Source organism: Haliotis cracherodii, unplaced genomic scaffold, assembly GCF_022045235.1.
Source record: "Haliotis cracherodii isolate W230 unplaced genomic scaffold, xgHalCrac1.p SCAF_7, whole genome shotgun sequence".
Classification (NCBI taxonomy): domain Eukaryota; kingdom Metazoa; phylum Mollusca; class Gastropoda; order Lepetellida; family Haliotidae; genus Haliotis; species Haliotis cracherodii.
The window spans coordinates 37,972,647-37,999,426 of record NW_027266330.1 but is presented as its reverse complement, the minus strand read 5'-3'; the positions used below and the strand labels follow the sequence as shown (position 1 = coordinate 37,999,426).

Here is a 26,780-nt window from a genome sequence, read left to right as displayed (position 1 = left end):
AACATTTCCAACTTATTCCAGTAATGGTGCAGAGACGAGCCCTGACACTTGTAATATATCGTGGTTACATGTACGTATTTACAGCTATGTGTGTGGGACATATGCGGCCTCGTATTAGTTTCATTGGGTACAGTGTGGGAAACCCATTTCTGACTTGCCCCAGTTTCATCTTGGTGGAATATTGCCAGATTAGCGTATAACCACTCTCGCTTACTCACTCACCTACTATAAGCTTAAAGCAATTTAAAGTAAACGCATATTAATCACTTCATTATTTACTTATCATTAAATAATCAATGTCTTTGTGGTGAATTCGTGTCTTCATCTAACTCTTGTTACAAACGGAAGATTTATGATATTGGATATATATGTATACTCTTTAAAGAAAGAAACGCAACGCCAGATTTGAGTGATGTGAGAAAATACCAAAATGTGGTGGAGAGAACACTTGGTGATTGTAGTCATCTCAGTTATCGGTAGATAGGAAACGTCCAAGGTGAAGGTCAGCTACCATCAATAACGCGTTTGTCCCCCGTTGGAATCGATAGCGGTCTGACATCTCCTACCCATGGAAATGTATGCGAATCACATCCTGGGGAATGGTAGCCCACTCAGCCTGCAACGCAAAAGCCAACGTCTGCAACGTCTGGGGTTGTGGTTGACGTCAGCGTAGCTGTCTATCCGATTCATCCCGCTGGTGCTTTATCGGGCTCAAGTCCGGGGATCTGGAGGCCAGGGGAGACCATCAACATTGTTATTGTGTAGAAAGGCTCTTGTGAACCGTGCTGTATGCGGTCGAGCGTTGTCCTGCTGGAATACACGTTTGTCGTTGGCTGCAATTGAGAGGACTTGGCTGCAATAGGAGAATTTCGTTGATTTATCATTTGAGCCGTAAGATTGCCCTGGATATGGACAAAACCTGCCCTGCCATGATGAGAAATACCCGCCCACATCATAACGCTACCTCCGCCAAACCTGTACGCAGTTTCCAGCGTTACGTTCTCCCCGACGTCTGTAGACCCGAGCTCTTCCATCCCCTCGATGGAGGAGAAATCTTGATTCGTCGCGGAATCAGACATCTCTCCATCGCTGTTGAGGCCATACCCTGTGTTGACGACTCCAATGCAGTCCTTGCTAGTAGACCTGCTATCCTTTAACGTGTTGACCCATGCTGCTGAAAAAGAACCCATATCCCTGTGATTGTGCTGGGCGCTACATTGAAAACCATGGCTACGGTGGCTCGCTATTCACCTGCCTGCAAGCGGCCTATGACGTTTTGACCTGTCACTGTTCGGCTGACGTAGATGCCAGACAATCAAAAGCCCTGCACTTTAATACCGTTCATAGTGCTACTGCATAATAGATATTATAAAAGCTACATTCTTCCATGACAAACCTGAACGCAAACGCATTAGTCTTATAGACGCTAATGAGTAAAGCAGCATGGTTGAGTGCAGTGTTTTGAGAGAGTATTCGACCTGAATTAAGACAACCAGGACACCAGCAAATAAACAAACCCTTGCATACATACAGTAACCACCCCTTAATAAAACGAAGCAAAACTTTGAAGGTTTATTTCCAAGCAGAACGTCTTTATGATGACACCGAAGTGCTCATTGTGACGTAAATGCTATGACATCGCAGTAGGCTACACAATAGGTTAAAAAACTTCACTCTTACCGCTGTCCCCAAAACTCTCTAATGCCTGTGCCTCAGTCACATATATACAACGGTCTCCGGACGATGTGGGGGCATCGTTGAGTTTCACCGATGCCCCGGCGTGACACAGATTTTTGCCCACATCTGTGACACATAGGTGCAGTGGTCATGAAACCAAAGATGATCGGAAGATACCCGAAGGATTTTGGAAAAAAATGGTTGCTCGCTATAAAAGGAGCCCGCTCAGTGCCCGACCGATCATAGTTCGTGTTCGCCGTTCTTGTACCGTGTTTTTGTACCAGCGCTGCCAGGATCACGTTGTGACGGTGTCGGGCTCTCGCGTACTGCATACGGAGCCAGGCCAGTCTCAGTGTGTGTAGAGGGACAGGCATCCTGAAGACATTCTATGCTGCTCATCCAATTCAGCCCATAATATACACTCCGAAACAGGCACGCCAACATTCCCAGTGTCCGACGAATGACACCCGCTCGGCGCCTGCTCGATGCTTGCTCGGACTCCGGTTGGTCTCATTTCGACTTGTATCCCGGGCTGTTATGTTATGGATATATGTTCTTCTTCAAACACAGGAGTCCATCCGTGGGTCAATAGCACTTTATTTGTGATATAATAATTACAGCACCTCTATCATCACGATTGTGCACGTGATAATGGGACATACATGGCCGGGAGCATATCAGAGGCATCAGAGGGCCAACCTGCCTAGCCGCTGTCCGAGGATCAAGCCTCGAGTAACAGAAAGTATTCTAATTTTAACTTGTGAAACCACTGACCAGCTGCCACGTATCGAATACGATACCTCTCTGGTCAGCCTGCAGTATCCCCCCCGCACCTCATCCACAATGTCAAGCTTCAGTGGCCAACCGGCCATTCTCTAGCGCTAATTAGGAGTCACTGACCTGCACATGACTCCGTGCTGTTGGCCATAGTAATAATACCCAGCTGCTGTTATAATATGTATTGGGCAGCGCTGTGAATATTTATCTATATATATATTTAACTTATTTAACTCAGGGAATATATAAGACATATATGCTCCCTCTTAAAACCTATACCCTGCCAAACTGCCTACGATATACGCCCTTTCTTAAAAGCATTGTGAATGAGGTAGCAATTAACATACTATACCTAATACAAGTTAAATACTAAAACATGAAACGTTATAAAATTAATACAGTAGAGTAGAGATAACATAGACACACCATTCAGATTGTACTGATGTGACAAATTATCCAGTCATACAATCAACCATGGTTGATTCACAGTTTAAATGATCAATTCATTCTAAATTTACCAACGTCCGCAGTAAGCTGTATATTATTAATCCATAAAAGTGTATAATAATTACAACATTTTCACAATAGGAAAGCAGACTGAGATATATGTTGTGGAACCCAATTTATTTTTGCTACAGCAGACGGCACATGACAATGTGTTAATGAACACCTGATTACGTCAAGTACATGGATTACAAATAAAATACACCAGGTATCAATAACATGTTTACACAAATACGTTTCCATTGAGCACTGAGGTAGAAAGTCTTACTAAAAATAGACCTTTACAGGAATCAAGGTAAGGTGCCATGTACCAATTCACCTTCCCTTATAATACACACAGTTGCTCACAGGTAACACATCACATCATTTCATTCCATTCTTTCTATCATTCTGATGGTAGATTAGCAGGCATACATGTAAATGTCCCATGTCATCACCCCAAAATGCCTATCAACAATGGTTAAGAAGATCTGAGATATTCTAACAATATTTGTTCCAAGGTAATGTGGTCGTCAAATCAGCTGAATCCCAAGTAAAAAACCCTATACACCCCATACAAAACTATGCAGCTTGACAGATTAGGACATTTACGTCTGTGCTAGTTTCAGGCTCGAACGAGAAAGCAATCCATAGGATTCGAGTTCATGAAATATATATAGTAAAACACGCGTTGCGTCCCCTGAACCACACACTTTTCCGCAGCAACGTTGACAACAGTGAGCTGGCGAATGTGATCTAACACATGACATTATCCGACGCCTTATGTTTTGCAATTCAGAGAATCGAAATCAAAAGAATAGATGACATTTCCATGTTGCTGCTGTCCCTATATTTGAAATTAATCAAGTCCATGTTATCATGAAAATAAAGGAAATTTGTCATCAATACACTTGTTGGTTAAGCACAAAACTAAATTAATCACGGTAAAGCAGGAATTGCCTCCAATGATTTAGCCATTTCGTGAAAGCTTCAGAAGTAAATGTATTACATTTTTTTTAATTCAACACTGAAGAATGTCATTTTGAATATTGTTTCATTGGATATATATGTTTTGAAGATGGTACACGTGATCTGAGATTCCTTCCATCAAATACAGACATGACCGATGCTTACGTCCATGTGTATGGTGGGAGAAACAGACATGTCAAGTAACGGAGTGGTGTGTGATGCGGTAGGGAAGAGAATGACACGGGGGATGTGGTGATCAGGAAGTGTACATGTGACAATCCAAAATCAAAACATTAGGATAAAGGTCAAGGCTAAACCTTGATACAATAAATGACACAATGGCATGTGAAGGTACACACCTACAATACATTTTGAGTGAGTGTGCGTGAGTGAGTTGGGTTTAACGCCGCTTTTAACAGTATTCCAGTTATATCACGGCGTGTCAGCTTAATGTGGGAGGAAAGCCCGAAGTGATGCAGGTCTCAGACGTTTACCACTTCGGTGAATCCCAAGAGCACGGGTATGGTGCTGACAAACTTAGAAACATAATCGGGGCGAACCGGGATTCGAACCCACAATCATAGGTTTCTGGCATGCCCAACATTGGCCCTCGTTTCATTCTAATGTATTCATTAAGAATAGGAAATTGATTTAACTGATTGTTCATTTTGATGATTGTGCCGATTATTTAATGTCAAAATGTACATGTTGGCGATCCCTTTGATACAAAATTTAAATCCAAATAAACCATGTTAATACTGCAAGTAAAACATGTATTTTGATACATATTATTGATCTTGACAGACAAAAAACAAATCTGTCGCCAAACGTTGAGATCAAATGTTCCTGATGAAACCCTTAATGGAGTCACGAAAATACAGTGAAGTTAACCTCAAAATTGAAATTGGTTACCTGACATGAATAATTGATTAAAACAGTTGATATATTCCAACAACTGATCATGACGAAGCAGTTACTCAGAGGACTTCCAGGGCAGAACGTTTCCTCAATACTCTATCTTAAACTCGAGGCGAATTATGAGGATCAGGTGATTACATTGAATGATTGGGTGTCATCGCTCCCCGATACATGTAGCATAGCCTGACCTAAACTGATCTTGATATGGACAGAATATTGCAGACAGGTATACATTTCCTCACCATTTCGGTAGAGTCATAGGGAATACAGCCTTACTATCATTCATATGTAAATTCCTCACCATAGTTTAGATGAACACACACTGCTCTCTCTCTCTCTCTCTCTCTCTCTCTCTCTCTCTCTCTCTCTCTCTCGCTCTCTCTCTCTCTCTCCCTCTCTCTCTCTCTAACGTTTAAGACAAAGCCTTGACAATCATTGCTTTCTTCTCCTCTGTCATGTTGATGTCGCTGCCCACTACAAGTGTCATGCTGACAGTGAGGTCAGCTGGGTTATACACCCCGAACATCGGCCACAGTGACTGACGAGAGTCTACATTGTCTAACGTCGACATCACTTTCTTCTCCTTCACATCAATGAAGACAATCTTTTTCCTGGTGTCATCATAGACAACACCGTAATGTAGTGTGCGTGATGCCCCTGCCGTGTTGGGGAGAGTGTCAGGCAGATGCAGCACACGCTTCCCCTCCTTATATGTCCTCCTGCATATCCCGCCGTGTGTATGACACTGGACGATGGTCATGCACCAGGAGCTGGGTTCTCCACTGATACAATGATACACGTCCCGCTGCTCCTTCCTGCACACACCGACCTCCAGGATGAGGAGGTCCGGTGTGAGTGGTTTGTGCAGACTGACCCTGGATTTCATCTCCCAGTACTGGGGACAGCCAGCCCGGGGGAGGGGGGCAGTGCTACATGTGCCATCATACTTCTTCAGTCTCCCCTCCCCTGCAGGTCTAGTGCCCGACTTCCTGTTGACCAGGTCTCCTTCTGTGTTGATGTGGACGGAGTCGAGATTGACTCTGTCTTTGTCATATTTTAGATGTATACCTACAAAATATGAATAAAGTAAACTTTCCAACACAAATACATTGTATCTCTGCCGCATCATCATGTCTTACCTAATTTCCTGATTTGCCCTTTTAAACACACAGTTCAAATTATCCGAAAAGACTGATACGATGTTTTCTGTAATTGGTAATATCTGAAACTATCGGCTTTGACTCGAGAATACATAAGTTTTTCAATTTAGAAAGTTTTCATTCCACGTTTTTTTATAGTTAACCCGCCATGTTATGACTGAAATACGCGTCAAAACTTCGTGACAACCAGCTCATTAACTGAAATATTAGTATGTAAACCGAACTTCTATATCACATTGCTATAGTCGTTGAATAAAGATTGTCTTGATACATCTAGAGTAATGATTAATTAGAAACTGTAGGTGTGCTAACAATAAATGTAATATATTTGTAGTAGGGGTCACGGTCAGACATATAGGTACTCAAAATAAATGTGTATATAGTAAGACGATTGGGCAGGTTGAACTGGTTTATATGTGCTGAATAATTGGAAATTAGAGTTTTCAGTATTGGGTATGTAACGTAATGCTGAATGAGTCCAACAAACACTGTAGTTCAAACCCCATAGAGTATAAGCAATGTTACTGTTGGTGTTATCAAATACGAGGGACATGTGAGTGTAATGCAACTGCAAATTCATCAAAGCCTGTAATAATATGTTAATGAGTGAAATTTTGTGTGCACACACTATAGCACAAGTAAACAACAACATTAGGGTGAGTGAGTGAGTTTGGTTTAACATGGCTTTTAACAGTATTCAAGTTATATCTCGGCGTGTCAACTTAATGTTGGAGGAAAGCCCGAAGTGATGCAGGTCTCAGACGTTTACCACTTCGGTGAAACTCACGAGCACGGGTATGGTGCTGACAAACCTAGAAACATAATCGGGGCGAACTGATATTTGAACCCACAATCACAGGTTTCTGGCGTGCCGAAGGGACGCAATTCTGCACAACGAATCGCGGCGCCTTAGGCGACTGGCCCAGCCGTGCCCCCTTATAGCAGTAGGACATGTACATCAACGAGTGTGGATTTGACAAATCTTGGGGTGACTGGACGAACTACTGTGAACACTATCAGTATATGATCTGCACAGTCTGGCACTTCACACATTGCATATAGCTAATCTCATTCTACTCGTCACATCAGACAAGTATGGAGTTTGTAGAGTCTATCAATTGAATTTGTCAACGTTGTCATAACACTCTCCCTGGTGCAAACATACTTACAGAGAAGAGGAACAGGAAAAGGGGCTTCTGAGGCAGGCAGAAAGTGGACAGCTACACTGGACACGTACTCTACAAAACAAAATGTCATATATATACTATTGCTATATGGTATTGTGGTATAATGAACTGTTCACGCCGACTTCAACATCATTTCACTTACATCCTGGTGTGTCAGCTTAAAGTTGAGTGAAGTAAAGGAGAGGAAAGTGGGGTAGATTGTGGACGTTTGCCACTATGCACAGGCAACAATAATGTGTATAATCAAATCATACTTTGAAATTCGATCCCCTTATGGGCATACCCTTTCACAACTGGGTGCCAAACTCTGAAGAGTGCACAGTGAATTACAGAACACGAGCTTGTTTGGCAAAATATGTTATTTGCTCCCATCTCCTTCATTTTTACAACTATATGTATCATACTAGCTCATATTCGCGTATGCCATCTAATCAATATTGAAATGATGCTCACCTAAAGAATTCATTGTTGACGACAGCTGTTCGATCTGTTGATCGCGATTCTTTATAACCTTAAATCATAATTAATAAGAATAATGTATACAATGTAGATCACTCGCATGTAATGAGGAAGGCTTGGTAAGGTAGCCTTTTGGGTAACAGGTTACCTAATCACACCAAAAACGAGAGGTCTAATCCTCTTAATTCCACCATATTGTATAATAATTTACAGATCTCAAAATAGATATATACTTTGAACTTGAGGTTTCCTGGTTTTGGAACGGATTGAGTAAGGTGAATTACATTTATATTGAACATTTCAAAGTTATATAGCAGGTGTCAACAAACTTACCTGCAGATGTAACATGTTATCAGCTTCAAGCTTGTTTATCTTCGTTCTTATAGCATTCATAGTAGATCCCTCTGTAATAACAAACACATGTAACAAATGAGTAAATGGAATATTTAACAATTGCAACGAGCATAAAAATGAGGTAAACATGCATTACACCGGACACCTACCTACCATATAGGTCACGTGACGTTCATATAACACAAGACTCGTGCGTGATGGAAACGACAACGGGGACATTTAGATAGAAAATAACGTTAAATGTGAGTTCTATGCATCACTTCCTGTCTTGTAAAACTAGACTTAGTACTTTATTTTTGTTCAAATCGAATAAAACTAAACTTGTAATGGCTCGTTATTTTTTCTGCCTATTGATTTATGAGGTGTGGAACATCGGAGCGTGAGAGAAATCTGAAAGGTATGTGGTTCCTGATTTGTCCATTTCTGCGTGACGTCACAAAACTTTGATCAACAGAGATCAGGAGCATTACATCTCGTCTGCCTTTGAAGATCTAATCAAGCAATAGACTAATTAATTAACATCCAATCAGCTTGTCATATCTGTTTAATCCTTTTTATCCTTATACTGACTGGGTTATCTCCCATTAGTTAGACAGACAGTTGTTAGACAGCCAGTTGTCAGACACTGAAGTAGGGGATTAATTAGGGTAGTACCCCTAAAAATGGTACAGTCCTACTCAGTGAACAAATTAGGCATGTTTTAAGGTTCATTGTTTGATCTTTCTCTACTTCTTTTCTACTTTATTGTTACAGTTATTTACTAGATTGCTTCTCCAGTTGCATGTTGTACTCTGATTATAAGTTATTATGTTAATCCAATGTGTAGTGTTTGATCTTTAAAACTTTTGAAAAACGAAGAACTTCTCAACTAGACTACGACTCAAGTTACACTTGCACTTAGCTGCCTGCTATAATAACATTCTTAATATAAAACAATTAATATTTTACTATCAATTTGCCAGAGTCTACTCAGTTTAACCAACTGTGATATAAATATTATTACTGGCAGATCATGGTAGCATTATCAGAATGGCCTAGTTAAGGAATTTATTATGTCACAGAGATGCACACCTCAGATTCTTCTGGATGAATAACTCTACAACCGAAATCGAGAAAGACAGACCAGCACCTACTGGAGGTGTGTTATCAAGACCTGCACTGATAGATGCACAACAAGTTGACGACTTCCTCTGGAACCAGACTGAGCACAACCGTCCACCAGAACATGTCAATAAACCCAAGTTCCTCAGCACACTTCGAAACGCGCCCGTGAAGAAACAACCAAGATGCACTCCCTCTACAATGACCAGCTAGCACAAGAAGATGACAACGAGATACCCCTTCTGCCTTCCTTCAGAGGTCATCAGATGTATTGAACATGCGGAAAGAAGCAAACTCGTCCAGGTCAACTTTGGAGCAGCACCACCCAGCCTCAAGCGAGTGTATCGCGAGATCGACCACCGGATCATCAGATTGAAAGACCATCTATGCCTCGGTCAGAAGACTCCAGTTCAGTTCAAATCTGAGATGAACGTTTATAATATCAGTACATCTGACTTAAGACGTCTTTTTGTTTTGTTATATCTTGATGTTTAGTTATGGGTCATTCCATTTTCAATCAAGGTAACAGCATTGCACTTTGTTGTGCACTCAACCAGAAAAGTTGTTATTTTAAGGTGTCTAACAACTGGCTGTCTAACTAATGGGAGGACACCACTTACTGTACATTTGGCTTTATTACCCGTGTGCTTTATTACCTTGTGTTATTTGTTATTCTTACTGTACATTTGGCTCCACCCAATTACATGTGTGCTACTTATTATTTGTTACCTGTTCTCAATGTTCATCTGCTGCTTATACCTCTCATTCACTTGGTTGTTGTCGCTCCAGAATCAACATCGAAACGTCGAAACGTGCAATAAACAAAAAAACGTTCACTTCCACGACGGGAGACAACGTTAACAAAAGACATGTACACCTATTCGGAGAAATTTTGTAAAAATGTTCAGACGTCGCGGACAAGTTCACTGCCTTCTTACCTCTTATTGTGCGAGACAACAATCCCCATGGAAAAGATAATGATATTGTCAGACCCAACCCTCCACTCGCTACTATTGATACAAATTGGACGACTCTTTGATTGTAAGTACTTACTGAAATGTTTATTGCAAACCCTAAACCAAACAACTACTACTAACCCTAATTCAGTTATAACGGAGGCCCAAGGGTTAAATATGTCGGTATAAAGAGCCCAAGGGCTAAGGAAATTAACTGAAGCGGCAGGAAAATGGCGAATGCCTTGTTTGCCAAGGAAGTAGTTCGCGCATAACAGAATATGGCGGAAGGTGTCCGGTATCAAACATTCTTTCCAAAAATAATACACAGAATATGTCTGAAAATGGTAAGCTTTATGTAAAACTAGCTATAGTGATGCTGATGTGTATGTCTGCAGTTTCTCCCAGTAGACTTGGTTACCTAGATGACAAGTATATCATCTCCAGGGAACAGAGGCAACTAGCAACGAGTTCTATTATGATGGCCAATGCTCATGGACACTGAGTGGGGTAGCCTTGTGGTTAAAGCATCGGCAGGTCACGCAACAGACCCGGGTTCGATTCCCTACATGGGTACATTGTGTGAAGCACATTTTCTGTTGTACCCCGCCATGATATAACTGGAATATTGCTAAAAGCAGCGTAAAAACACATTCACTCACTCAAGGACAATGACATTATTCGTATTTAACTCAACATTCCTAATAAACTGTATGTAGCATAATGGAACAACTCCATGTACAGAATACTAAACACTTAGCTTTTCTTTAGCTCGTTACAATATCAATTTATTGTTTAATCATCCAAGAAATAATCAAATCCTACCTGGGTTACTTTCGGACTGAGGGTCCATGGGTATGTAGTACCCTCCAAAGGAAGAAATCGATTGCTTCAGGTCTGTAAAGTCCTGTCTAGATAGAGTGACTGCAGCCTCTGTATCTCTCACATGGGGAAGCTCAGTTGTAATACACTCATTGGTTCTGGATACTACTGTCTTTCTGGCCCTGAAGAGTGCGTCTACACTAGACATAGCAGCGAATTTCTGACAATAACCAAGTGCTGTGACACATTTGGCTTCCTCCATTTCCAACTTGGATAGCCGTGAGTTATTCATATCATATACAGCTCTGAAACTTTGATCCAGTTGTAGCGAAACCCCTTCTTCTCGCTGATTTAAAGTATTTCTCAGCTCAGAAAATGTATGCTTTAAGAACTCCTTCCCTTCCTCCTCTTTTACCTCTGACATCTTGACAACTTCATGTACCTGGTCCCTGATGGCTCTGATTGTTTCTATCTTCTGAGAGAGGCCTTTCTGTCCTTCCTCCAGTACCGTCTCCTTCAGATGTTGACATACTGTGGCTATGTCATTCACCTTGCAGTCGCTGTGATTCTCCTTACATTTGAAACATATTCTTTGCTCACATGTTTCGTCATAGAGCTGGAGAGGATGATCAGCATGTTCTGTGCAGTACACAGTCTTAGGAGTAGGTTCTCCGCCAGAAGACGTCAAGTTTTCCAATGGCACAACTGCATGTGACCTTGTTATCTTCATATCCTCATGGCTTGCCTGACAGTGCTCACACAAGAAGGCTTCACATTCATCACACCAGGACATGGCTTGGTTGCCGTCATCTTTGTTGGTACAAAGCACGGAGGAACCATCGTTTTCAGCAGTTTGATGGAAGATATCTTTGAGGACAACGACATCGGGAGGAAAATCAGTTTGTTTTTTATCAAATGTTTCCTGGCAGATGTCACACGTCAGTGTATCAGCGGTGTCTAGGCATGTCTGACACACCGAGTGGAGACATGGTAGGAGGTGTGGATCAGGCCCACCATACTTGTACGAGGTGTGACACACTCTACACTGGGGTAGCTTCACTACAGTCGCCATTGTCCTGTTTAGTGTTATGATGTCCAAGCTGTGTACAGTTCTGGAAGATACGAAGTATGGTATATTATACATGCAAATAGAAAATAGAGAAATAAACACTGAGATAACATAATGTCTGAGATATCAGATGACGAACGTGCGCCCTGATTAAACGTTATTTTTTTTTTAATATGACTTAGAAATACAATGTATCTCATCCATGTCGGAAACAATATTTTATAATGGCTTATATTGTCGACAGCTTAATCTTGATGTTGAACAGCATTGCCACATCAGCGGACAATACGTGTACTTGTATAGTATATCTGAGGTCTTGGTTCAGGGTATGACATTTACATAGATTAATGCATGGCATATTCGAAGTAAAATTATTAATAATTAGTAGATCGCCTCCGTTGTCTAGTAGTTGAACATCTACCCGAGGAGCGGAAAATCGGGAGTTCGATCCCCGGCCGCGTTATACCAATAAATGAAAAAGAGGAGACTTGTTGTTACCCTGCCTGTCGCCCGGAATTCAGGGGCTAAAACAAGGACTGGTCGGCTCGGAGTATAGTGTGCCTGAGTGGGGTATTCATGTTAACCTGAGGCTTGGTATTTCAGTGAGCTAGCACTATAAAATGGACATTAGTCCGGACCCACAGTAGCCACAAGCACACTTGCATGCACGTCGCTATATAAGTGAAATAATCTTGAACACGACGTTAAACCCTGTTCCACCTCGCCCCACATATAATTAGTATAAGCCTTACAAAATAAAAAATACTATGTCCTTCAGATGCCAACACATTATATACGACAGTGCAACAAATACATACAATTGTACAACATCATTATCTTAACCACAACATACATTTCACATGTACTGACATCAGAAGTTTTCATGTTTCATTTGTTACATGCTATTTTTATGTTTTAATTTTGTTTTTCTCATGTCTGTTGACATAATACTATTTGATGCATTTAAAGGGTGACGTTTACATAGCAACTGCAGCCTGCTAAAATAACATAAATGCAAATTAGAGAAAAAAACACAAAATAATAAGATTTAATATTACATAAATAATGTGCATCAGGCCATCACCGATAAGACATGCATAACAAGATATATCAAATTTGCACTTTCCCCAAATCAACGTAACTGCACACGCAGCTACTCCGCGTCCAAATCGCCCGTTAGTTACAAATATATTGCTCAATTTGACTATTCGTTTCAAATAAAAAAATAATAATGGTTAGTCAAACTAATATCAAAAACACCCCTGTATAATCACCTGACACATTTCGTGTTACATGTACATGTCAATAAATGGCCTTTCAAGTTTTTTAATGCTGCACGATCCGTGTATTCGATCGATCCGATAACAATGGGCTGTTCATGCTGCACGGGAGGTATAATATCTGTCGGTACAAGGACGATACGCGCGAGGACGTCATCATACTCATGTATAACGGCATAGAAAAGGATAGATTGTAACCACAGACCACATAGGTCAGGGAAGTGTGTCGTGTCCTAGAACATGTCGGCGCTTCAAAACAAAAGTAGGACTGACACTAATGTGAGGACTTTAGACGAGTGTTTTACGATTAAGATAAGTTAAGATATGCTTAAGATATGCAATGCAATGTCATGTTAAGGTACCACTTTGGACATTTTATTGTGATTTTATTATATTCTTACCGTGCAATATCTAATGACAACAAAATATTGTTTTGTATTTCTAATCAATTTCAAATTGCATTGTTGAATACTACCATGCCATCTGATTATACATGTATATAGTAAAACTAAAAACATTTTGGCTCATTCAATATATTAGAATACGTAAAAAAATAAAGAGAGCAAAATTTATTTTGCATTCTTGTGTTTATAAAGATGTTTTTTCATAATCTTAAACTACATGTCTTCCTTCCATGTCTAGCTACCCGAGACAAATATTTTTTTTAAAAGTAAAAAAATATAATGATACTCGATTACTTTACAAGCTAATCCTGCACGAAACAAATGGTGCACCTCGAGTCATGGATCTCTGACGTGATGCGTTCACGAGCGTCGGTTTCTCAGTGAACAGTATGTTGGTTTGTGCATCAACTAATCTAATGACTCGTGAATAGGAGTAATTCTTCATATATTAACCAACATGTAAAACTAAAAACAACATGGCACATAAGATATATATATATATAGATGTTCCTTTTCACAATCGTAAACTACATATCTTCCTTCTATGTCTAGCTACCTGAGCAAATATTTTTAAAAAACTATAAAACTATAATAATACACGATTACTTAAGACCGTAAACGATTTTGTGAGGTTCATTTTAGTGTCGGGCGGGGGGACTTCATACAATAGGGCAAAGAAATGACACCATGGTACATATAAATCATTATATTTACCTTTGGCGAGTATATCATCTTTAATACTTATGATATAAAGATTACAAGATTGTGTATTTTATACATCAAGAAAGAGAAGTTGCTCATTCACATAATTCTAATTTGTAATAATAGATTTTTCTTTGTGATTTGAAACAATAATAAGATAAAATTTATAAGTAGCTTGGATCCATACAGATAATGAAACACAAAGGTTTTTTCTGATCAACAATCTGTACAAATATATAATCACCGCCAAAAGAAACGCGAATCCATAGAAACATTTAGTGAGGTATATACAATAAGAAGAGGTGTGTCCAATGTGTACCACGTAATAATAAACCTAACAATCAGTCAAGTGTTACCACGGATTGTCTTCCTCCTTATCACGATATTCTGCACGTGATATCCAGACTTTACACGCTAATCCTTCACGAAACAAATGGCGCATCTCCAGTCATGGATCTCTGACGTGATGCGTTCACGAGCGTCGGTTTACACAACGAACAGTATGTTGGTTTGGGAATGGATAGGAGTAATTCTTCATATATTAACCAGCATGTATGGTATTCGCGTTTCTTTTGTCGGTGAATATATCAGGAGCAAAGTTCCCAGAATGACAGCCAAGCACACAATACAGGGTGAGACGAGGACGTATATTTCTTTTTGTGGTCACAGTGAAATAAATTTCTTCAAATCACTGAGCACATGAACATATACATTGAACAATACTTTAATTAAAGTTATGTACATGATTCATCAATGAATTAATTGAAAGTGATTCCTTGGCATTTAATTGGCTAACGAAGCACTTTACTTTCGGGTATGCTTCCAAAAACCGAAAAAATGAGGCCGCGCCCACCAACAGAGTACTGTTTACTGATTTTTACTGATTGGCTGATAACAGAATGTTAGCTTCTGTTTCATTATTGGGCTGAACGATGTCACTGCCTTTTGTTTTGTGTGTTAATCGATAGATAGGCAGTTATTATTGTTAACATATTCATTTAGAGGAATTCATGTGAGTAGTCTTTTGCGTTTGTGAAGATACGCAAAAAATATGGAAGTTAATTCCTCAATAAATCAGCCCCATGACCCATAGATTATGGAGGGAGTGTACTTATATACATTGAACTCCATGTAGGACTTCCACTGCTGTCGTGAGTCGCCAGTGTTATGTTATCTTGACAGCCTTTCAGTCGCAAAAGATCTTGTGTGAATATAGGAGTATTGACAAGCACAACTATTTTTAGGGGACACATATACTGTGTTTTGTGTAGAGGTTGGTTACCTGCAGATTGCTAAATTGACTTTGGAACGGAACACTAAACGTTTATCTCCATAAAGTGAGTGACGCGGCATTGGTTAAGTCCACTGATTCCAGTGGGTTGTCGAAAAATGTGTACGGAATCACCAACAGCAGCATTTAAACCAAATATGGCGCTCTACATGCTTAAGCAGTTTGTTTACACCATACTATAAAGCAAGTAACACGGCAACATCGAAAGAGAGCTTGGGTTGGGCACTCCTAAAGAAAAGTAAGAAAACCTTGCATAGGTTTTGCTCTACACCGCAAGTCACTATCATGACGTCATACCGGTCATTGTGACGCAAAAGATATGACGCCACAGTCGTACATAGAAAAACGCAAAGCATCAAGCTCGCCGTTGTCCTTAAAACTTTAAATACATTCTCTTTATTGATTTTATGTTTTTTTCTGCACAATATGTCTTGTCACACACCCATGGAATATTGAAGTAACCGCAGTATGCTTTCTGTAGCCTATACTTATACATAAAGTTATTTAGATATGCTTAACGATATTTCCCATATACGTTGTTGAATGTGTTTTAATGTTTATACATCTGAAATAACTTGTTATATATACATACGTTGGAAATATATATGACGACTATGAGATATTTTTTTATACCACGTGCGTGTTTATAAACATGTCTACACATATACCATTCCATTGAAGGGAAAGAAATCAATGAAATTGATTTAGTTCATCCATGCTGCTTGTAATCCGTTGAATAATACACTGACGCACTTTGGAGAGCATGCTTGTATTCTACTTTTTTGTCATTTTTGATCAATGGCTACCAAATGACATTAAGTTGTCCCTTGTATTTAGAATCCAGTAACACGGGGATGTGGTGATCAGGTATTGTACATGTGACAATCCAAAACCAATCAAGGCTGAACCGAAAATAAATGGAAGATATAATTACATATGGACTTATCAAACAACCTTCCCAGGCAAAACCGAAAATAAAAGAATCCAGAAACTTGACATGATATGACATATTCCCTCGCGTTGTTTGGTGGATCGAGCAGGAAAATAAACTCAAAGATCCGACTGCATGGGAAACATAATGTAAAACACGAGTTGCGTCCCTTAGACCACACACCGCTTCAGTGACATTGCAATGGTTGATATAAACCTGATCAATGGGACTTTTAATTGTCAGACAGAAAATGTTTTGTTAAATCGTGAATAGATAACAGGATGGCATATCCTTGTTACGGTAGACTGACAGACAAATATGAGTGTTCATGTGTGTGCTGAAGGAAGCCATGCGGCAGGGGCGGTTTGTGAAGGTAGTTTGTGGTTTGTAAATAGGCGGAGAGGGCTTGTATGGGACAGGGGAGGGGTAAGCGAAGGTTGGTGATCAGTTTCAATAGATCGCTCTGGATCTACTACATGTACAACCCAAAGATGGCTGGCAATACATGCCTCAAGGCGAAACCGAAAGTACAACCTACATGTACATGTGGTTACTAGGAACATTCTATTTCTCAAATTGTCTGTCCCTCTATGTTATCATACTTTTAATGTGGATGTTTATATTTACCCATAGATGTTCCGTCACAACACGCGACATACCTTGCTTTTAGATATGCCACACTTTGGCTGTAGTCTGTCACACGGGGACACAGATCGCTCTCCACAGGGGTAGCCGCTACCGTGTCAGGGGAGGTAACTCCGTAGATCGACAGCAGTGTGACAACACACGTACACAGATGTTCAGTCCCAGAGTGGCAGCTATGTGTGAGTTGTAAATATATATTCTGTCTGTGTATACTTGAAACGATGAGAGGTGAAACATATACATGGATGCAGCATATATTTGAAAACCGTATATATCTAGTGTATGTCTTGATATAATCCTGGCATTATACCTATATACAGTGAGGATACGTTAATCCGACGATAATGTTTCCAGATTTCCACATTCCTGAATAAACGTTTTAGGGTAATGTCCCTTTAATTATATATTGCATTATCACAAGAACCACAGGAAAGAGGGGTTTCTGGACAATTGAAATCCGGAATAAGAAGGTTTCAAGATAAATATATTCATATGTACAAAATCATCCTTTTAAAGATGCTACACATCTGCAGCAATATTGTTATATGTAATGTCAGGTACACTCTCACAATGCACACAACACCAAATAATACGTTCCTATTCCACGGCCTCACGCAATGTCACCCATTCCAGATCCCTAACTAAACTTATAGTATGCATTCTGTGTATTGCATAGGTATCCATGCTCACAGTGTAAGACCACACATTATCTAATGTTAGCTACGCTTGTATTGCGGGGCTGTGTTGTCAACAAGCGTAGGGAATACTACAAACAATGTCACACAAGTACTAGAGCTGAAGGTCTCAATAGAAGTCTGTTGTGCACAATAAACAATGTATAAAAGTGCGTCAGGCCGATAAGCTTACTGTGGCTTGATCAGGAATGTTAAGCTGCGTTACAGTCATGTGACAGAGGTCATCTGTGTTTTATTATCGGGAAATATTAATATATATACATATACATATGCAATAATGTCATAATGCAAGGGAAGCATGTATTTTAAATATTAGCATATAATATTACTTTCATCAAAGAAAGTCAATTCTTATCTGGTGTCTAAGGCGCCGCGATTCGCTGTGCAGAGTTGGGTCTCTTGGGCACGCCAGAAACCTATGATTGTGGGTTCGAATCCCGGTTGGCCCCCATTATGTTTCAAGGTTTGTCAGCACCATACCCGTGCTCGTGGGTTTCAGTGGTAGACTGGAGATATGTCGGCCGTCTTCATATAGATAGAATATTGCATACAACTATCATTTCACCAGAAACCCCGATTATTTTTCTAGGTTTGTCAGCACCATACCCGTGCTCGTTGGTTTGACCGAAGTGGTAAGGGTTCTTAAAATCATAGTCGAAATTGACTTTATTTCTTTAATGTGATTTATTTACGTGAAACGTGTGTGTTTACAGTATTTATGTTGTGTTGTTGTGAAGGCCAGTATATATTGAAAAAGGGTGTCAGCAAATGTTCTTTATGAGACCCTTAATGGAGTCACAGAAATTGTGTGACGGAAATACAGTGAAGTTACCCTCAAAACTGAAATTGGTTACCTGACTTGAATACCTGATTAAAACAGTTAAGACATCCAAACAACTGATCATGACGAAGTTGTTACGCAGTAGGATTTCAAGGGCAGAACATGTCCTCAGTAAACTGTCTTAAGCGCGAGTTGGTTATTATGAGGATCGGGTGGTTACATCTAATGATTGGGTGTCATGGGATACATGTAGCACAGTCTGTTTGCCTGACCTAGACTGGAGTACATGCCGGCCGTCCTGATATAGATAGATATTGCATACAGCTATCCATTTCCTCGCCTAATCGGGGCACGGGTGGCCCAGTCGTTTATGGCACCGCGATTCGCTGTGCAGAGGTACGTCCCTTTGGCGGTAAACATAAAGCTGATATGCTGTGATATGACTGAAATATTGTTCAAAGCGGCGTTAAACCCAACTCACTCACCCCTCGCTTAGTCACTCTGTCCCTGGTTCGGCACAGTCATTGGGAACATACCCTCACTGTCATTCATCTGTCAGTTCCCCACCACAGATTAAATGAAGGATTAAACATAACATGACAAAGGGAAAAACCTAAGATTGACAAGCTTTTATACTATGTTCCAATTTAATCAACGTTTGGGTCCTGATCGGCTACTATCCCCGAAATGCAATAGCTTCATCAAATCTCACAATTAAAACACAATGCAATAACTGTGTAACATAACTAACAAATCTCTCTCTCTCTCTCTCTCTCTCTCTCTATCTCTCTCTCTTTGAAATTCTCTCTCTCTCTTTCTCTCTCTCTCTCACGATAAGGCTCTGAGAATCATTCCCTTCTTCTCCTCTGTCATGTTGATGTCGCTGCCCACTACAAGTGTCATGCTGACAGTGACATAATTTGGGTTATACACCCCGAACATCGGCCACAGTGGCTGACTAGAGTCTACATTGTCTAACGTCGACATCACTTTATTCTCCTTCACATCAATGAAGACAATCTTCTTCCTGGCGTCATCATAGACAACACCGTAATGTAGTGTGTGTGATGTCCCTGCTGTGTTGGGGACAGTGTCAGGCAGACACGACACATACGTCCCCTCCTTCCATGTCCTCCTGCATATCCCGCCGTGTGTAGGATAGTGGGTGACGGCCATGCTGCAGGACCTGGGTTGACTACCTATACAATGAGATACGTCCCTCTCCTCCTCCCCACACACACCCAACTCCCCTGGAGTTCCCCTGTGAGTGGTTTGTCCAGACTGACCCTTGATTCCATCTCCCAGTACTGGGGACAGCCAGCCCGGGGGAGGGGGGCAGTGCTAGATGTGCCGATCAATGTACTTCTTCAGTCTCCCCTCCCCTGCTGGTCTTGTGCCCGACTTCCTGTTGACCAGGTCTCCTCCTGTGTTGATGTGGACTTTGGCGGGATTGACTCTGTCCTTGTCGTACTTCAGATGTATACCTGCAAAATATTAATAAAGTAAACTTTCCAACACAAATACATTGTATCTCTGCCGCATCATCATGTCTTACCTAATTTCCTGATTTGCCCTTTTAAACACACAGTTCAAATTATCCGAAAAGACTGATACGATGTTTTCTTTAATTGATAATATCTGAAACTAACGGCTTTGACTCGAGAATTCATAAGTTTTGAGTTTGTTTTTTTCAATTTAGAAAGTTTTCATTCCACGGCATTTTTATAGTTATCCCGCCATGTTATGACTGGAATACGCGTCAAAGCATCGTTACAACCAGCTCATTCACTCAAATATTAGCATGTAAACCGAACTTCTATATCACATAGCTATTGTCGTTGAATAAAGATTGTCTTGATACATCTAGAGTAATGATTAATTAGAAACTGCAGGTGTGCTAATAATAAATGTAATATATTTGAAGTAGGGGTCACGGTCAGACATCTAGGTACTCACAATAAATGTGTATATAGTAATTCGATTTGGCATATTGAACTGGTTTATATTTGCTGAATAATTGGTAATAATATGTTAATGAGTGAAATTTTGTGTGCACACACTATAGCACAAGTAAACAACGACATTAGGGTGAGTGAGTGAGTGAGTGCGTTGGGTTTAATGCCGCTTTTAACAGTATTCCTGTTATATCGCGGCATGTCAACTTAATGTTGGGGGAAAGCCCGAAGTGATGCAGGTCTCAGACGTTTACCACTTCGGAGAAACCCACGAGCACGGGTATTGTGCTGTCAAACCTAGAAACATAATCGGGGCGAACCGGGATTCGAACCCACAATCATAGGTTTCTAGCGTGCCCAAGGGACGCAATTCTGAACAGCGAATCGCGGCGCCTTGGACGACTGGGCCACCCGTGGACCCTAACAGCATAAGGACATGTACATCAACGAGTGTGGATTTGACAAATCTTGGGGTGACTGGACGAACTACTGTGAACCCTATCAATATATGATGTGCACAGTCAGGCACTTCAAGTATTGCATACAGCTACCTTTTTTATTTTAGAGTAAAGTGCGCACTTTTTTCCAGCTGTATAGAAGGGGGTGCGCATTATACACGAATTAATGAGTTTTGATGTTTTTTTCCCCAGGGAAAGACATACTGTGAGCACGTAACACCGGAAATACCATGTCAACAAATCGATACTGAAGTTCGCAAATTAATCATAAAATTACACTATCCGGCTACAAAAAAGTGTTCTTTGTATATCTGGACTTATGTTTGTAACATATTTAATTAATTTTATTCAAAATTCCTTTTAATATTGTTTTAATTAATTTCGGCGAAATCGTGTATGAAGCGATCGGAAGATCGCACAACTCACCGTTATTAATAGACTAATTAATTAACATCCAATCAGCTTGTCATCAATGTTTAATCCTTTTTATTCTTATGCTATCTGTACATTTGGCTTTATTACCCGTGTGTCTTATTACCATGTGCTATTTGTTATTCTTACTGTACATTTGGCTCCACCCAATTACATGTGTGCTACTTATTATTTGTTACCTGTTCTCAGTGTTAATCTGCTGCTTATAGGTCCTATACCTATACCTCTCATTCACTTGGTTGTTGTCACTCCAGAATCGAAACATCGAAACGTCGCTATTTGCAATAAACCAAAAAAACTTCACTTCCACGAAGACATGTACACCTATGTCGAAGAATTTTGTAAAAAAATTTAGACGTCTCGGACAAGATCACTGCCTTCTTACCTCTCATTAAGCGAGCAAACAATCCCCATGGAAAAGATAATGATATTGTCAGACCCAGCCCTACACGCGCTACTATTGATAAAAATGACAGTTTGGACGACTTCGCTCTTGATGTTAAGTACTTACTGATATGTTTATTGAAAACCCTAAACCCAACAACTACTACTAACCCTAATTCAGTTATAACGGAGGCCCAAGGATAAAATGTGTCAGTATAAAGAACCCAAGGGCTAAGGAAATTAACTGAAGCGGCAGGAAAATGGAGAATGCCTTTGTTGCCAAGGAAGTAGTTCGCGCATAACAGAATATGGCGGAAGGTGTCCGGTATCAAACATTCTTTCCACAAATAATACATAGAATATGACTGAAAATGGTAAGCTTTATGTAAAACTAGCTATAGTGATACTGATATGTATGTCTGCAGTTTCTCCCAGCAGACTTGGTTTCCTAGATTACGAGTATATCATCTCCAGGGAACAGAGGCAACTAGCAACAAGCTCTATCATGATGGCCAATGCTCATGGACACTGAGTGGGGTAGCCTTGTGGTTAAAGCATCGGCAGGTCACGCCAAAGACCCGGGTTCGATTCCCTACATCGGTACATTGTGTGAAGCACCATTTCTGTTGTACCCCGCCATGATATCACTGGAATACATGTATTGCTAAAAGCAGCGTAAAATCACATTCACTCACTCAAGGACACTGGCATTATTCGTATTTAACCCAACATTCCTAATAAACTGTATGTAGTGTAATGGAACAGCTCGATGGACAGGATACTTAACACTTAGCCTTTCTTTAGCTCGTTACAATATCAATTAATTGTTTCATCATCCAAGAAATAATCAAATCCTACCTGGGGTAGATTCGGACTGAGGGTCCATGGGTACGTAGTACCCTCCAAAGGAAGAAATTAATTGCTTCAGGTCAGTAAAGTCCTGTCTAGATAGAGTGACTGCAGCCTCTGTATGTCTCACTTGGGGAAGCTCAGTTGTAATACACTCATTGGTTCTGGATACTACTGTCTTTCTGGCCCTGAAGAGTGCGTCAACACTAGACATAGCAGCGAATTTCTGACAATACCCAAGTGCTGTGTCACATTTGGCTTCCTCCTTTTCCAACTTGGATAGCCGTGAATTATTTATATCATATACAGCTCTGAAACTTTCATCCAGTTGTAGCGAAACCCCTTCTTCTCGCTGATTTAAAGTATTTCTCAGCTCAGAAAATGTATGCTTTAAGAACTCCTCCCCTTCCTCTTCTTTCACCTCTGACATCTTGACAACTTCATGTACCTGGTCCCTGATGGCTCTGATTGTTTCTATCTTCTGAAAGAGGTCTTTTTGTCCTTCCTCCAGTACCCTCTTCTTCAGATGTTGAAATGCTGTGGCTATGTCATTCACATTGCAGTCGCTATGATTCTCTTTACATCTGAAACATATTCGCTCTTCATATGTTTCGTCATAGAGCAGGAGAGGGTGATCAGCATGTTCTGTGCAGTAGACAGTCTTAGGAGTAGGTTCTCCGTCAGATGACTTCAGGTTTTCCAATGTCACAACTGCATGTGACCTTGTTATCTTCATATCCTCATGGCTGGCCTGACAGTGCTCACACAAGAAGGCTTCACATTCATCACACCAGGACATGGCTTGGTTGCCGTCATCTCTGTTGGTACAAAGCACGGCGGAACCATCGTTTTCAGCAGTTTGGTGGAAGATATCGTTGATGACAACGACATCGGGAGGGAAATCCGTTTGTGCTATATCAAATGTTTCCTGGCAGATGTCACACGTCAGTGTATCAGCGGTGTCAGTGTCTAGGCATGTCTGACACACCGAGTGGAGACAAGGTAGGAGGTGTGGATCAGGCCCACCATACTTGTACGAGGTGTGACACACTCTACATTGGGGTGTCTTCACTGCAGTCGCCATTGTCCTTTTTATTGTTATGATGTCCAAGTCGTGCACAGTTCTGGAAGATACGACGCATGGTATGTTATACATGCAAATAGAAAATAGAAAATTATAAATACATTGTGGTAACATAATGTCTGAGATGTCAGATGACGAACGTGCGCCCTGATTAAAGTTTTTTTTTTTTTTTGTTTTTTTATAATGCTCTCAGGAAAGTCGCAGGGTTTGATCGGCCACGTCATAACAAAAAGAGGAGACTTGATGTTACCCTGCATGTCACGCGGAATTAAGGGGCTAAAACAAGAACTGGTCGGCTCGGGGTACACTGTGTCTGAGTTGGGTATTCATGTTAACCTGCGGTATGGTATTTCAGTGCATGCACGTCGCTACATACATGTAATAATCTTGTGACGCGACGTTAACCCCTCTTTCACATCGCCTCACATATAATGAGTATTTGCCAAACAAATTAGAAAACACCATGTCCTTCAGATACCAACACATTATATACGACAGTACAGCAATAAATACATACAACTGTACAGCATCATTATCTTAACCACAACATTCATTTCACATGTACTGACATCGGCGGTTTTCATATGTGCCCATGTTACATACTAATATTATTTTTTAATTTTGTTTTTCTCATGTCTGTTGACACAATACTATTTGATGCATTTAAAGGGTGACGTTTACATAGAAACTGCAGCATGCAATAAATATAAATGCAAATTAAAGAAAATAACACACTAAACAATAAAAAATAATATCAAACAAATGTGCATCATGCCATCAATGATAAGACATGCATAACAAGACATATCAAATTCGCAATTTCGCCAATTCAACGTAACTACACACGCAGCTACTACGCTTCCAAATCGCTCATTAGTTTCAAATATATTGCCCATTCGTCTCAAATAAAAAAAACCGAATGATTAGCCAAACGTATCTCAAACACACACCTGTATATTCACCTGACACATTTCGTGTTACATTAACATGTCAATAAATGGCCTTTCAAGCACTTGTATTCGTGTATTAAGTGTATTCGACCAATTCGATAACAATGAGCTGTTCATACTGCACGGGAGGTGTGATTTCTGTGTGCCGAAGGACGATACACGCGAGGTCGTCATACTATTCATGAATAGCGGCAAAGAAAAGGCTAGATTCTATCAGCAGACCACACAGGGCAGGAAAGTGTGTCGTGTTCCAGAATATGCCGGCGCTTGAAAACGAAAGTAGGACTGTTTAGTTGTCACCCGACACAAATGTGTAGACTTAAGACGTGTGTTTTATTAATTGTGTGGCATTACTTAGCAGTTGACGAATGACTAAGTGGACACAATTTATGGATAAAAACTTCTTTAATACTGTAAAGGCGACGTTTCGGTGTAGATCCTTCTACCGTTGTCAAACAAGACTATGTTTTATGATTGAAGCTAAGCTATGCTGAAGATATGCAATGTAACAGATGAAATGCTTCCAGTGATAAAAAAAAACACATGTAATTTCTCATACAGAACAATATTATCTTATTTGATCATACTGTTATAATATCAGAGACGATCTACAACGCACCTACCTGACACAAACCACGTCCTGTATGTGTATCTAGATCACTTCCAGGTTTAGGTGCAAAGGTGAATTCTATTTTAACACACGTATACGAAGCTACGGGAGGTAGAGGTGGGTTGAAACGGGCTTAAACGCCGTCATCATGAAACGTTATTGCGTTCAACCATGGGTTGGCTGGCCATGTCTGAGATCTTACTTCCCCATCTGTCCCGTAGCCAAACATGTCTATGAATGCATTCCTTTTTACCTCAAGTAGTATTTCTCATTGACCTTATAAATGTCCTCGGAAAATGGAATCTCAATATATTAAGTTAGTTCTTAATGGATGTAGAATGCACATTTCAGTATATTTTGATAAAGTATTTTATATATTATCTGTAGTGTCAGCAATGAGTAAACGTTTTCTGTTTTCGTTCAATGACTGTGAAGCCCATTTCTGGTGTCCCCCGACGTGATATTGCTGGAATATTGCCAAAAGCGGCGTAAAACCATACTCACTCACTCACTCGTTCATTGAAGTTACAATATGGATTTTCCGCGTGTAGGCTAGTGACGGGGATGACATTTTATCCAATGTTTTACGAACAAGAAACTGTCAAAACAGATCTAACATTAAATATCCAATTCAAAGTCTCCAACAAACAAATTAGTTATGAAAAGTTCAATTCCATAAATTGGTGAAATACACAGACAGTACATTATTGATTTATGAATGACAAAAAAAAGTGTTTGTCATCTTAAGGTACCACTTTGGAAATTTTATTGTGATTTTATTATATTTTTACCGTGCAATATCTAGTGCCAGCAAAATATTATTTTCTATTTCTATTCAATTTCTAATTACATTGTCAAATACTTTAATGCCATCTGGTTATACATGTATATAGTAAAACAAAAACATTTTGACTCATTAGATACACTAGAATACGTAAAAAAATAAAGAAGGCAAAATTAATCATGCATTCTTGTGTTTATATAGTTATTTTTTCACAATCTTAAAGTATATGTCTTCCTTCTACGGAAGCGTTGTCGGGCCACGGTGAATTGTTTTGTCTAAGTATCTCCTACGTAGGACTTATTATCTCTTACGTAGGACTCTGTATCTTCTACAGAGGACTTAGTATCTCCTACATAGAACTTACTATCTCCGACGTAGCACTTACTATCTCCTACGTTGGACTTACTTTCTCTTACGTAGGACTTAGTATGGCCTAGAATCACTAAGTCCTACGTAGGACTTAGTATCGCCCATGTATAGGACTTACGTAGGAGATACTAAGTCCTACGTAGAATATACTAAGTCATCCGTAGGAGATCACCCGTGAAGATTCCGGGGTAGAATAGGTCTTCAGCAACCCATGCTTGCCGTAAAAGGTGACTATGCTTGTCGTAAA

The 26,780-nt window shown here is 40.1% G+C and overlaps 1 protein-coding gene and 1 pseudogene across 1 annotated transcript; both read right to left on the bottom strand.

Annotated features, from left to right (window-relative positions):
* Window positions 1-5,236: 5,236 nt before the first annotated feature.
* On the bottom strand, window positions 5,237-11,932 carry LOC139448118 (uncharacterized). Its single transcript, XM_071229634.1, has 5 exons — window positions 10,864-11,932; window positions 7,964-8,034; window positions 7,625-7,682; window positions 7,154-7,222; window positions 5,237-5,892 (listed from the first exon to the last, which is right to left on the bottom strand). Exons 1-5 carry the CDS (start codon window positions 11,930-11,932, stop codon window positions 5,237-5,239), a joined length of 1,923 nt encoding a protein of 640 aa, XP_071085735.1.
* Window positions 11,933-19,450: 7,518 nt separating this feature from the next.
* On the bottom strand, window positions 19,451-23,820 carry LOC139448863 (E3 ubiquitin-protein ligase TRIM33-like; annotated as a pseudogene).
* Between the last annotated feature and the right edge of the window lie 2,960 nt (window positions 23,821-26,780).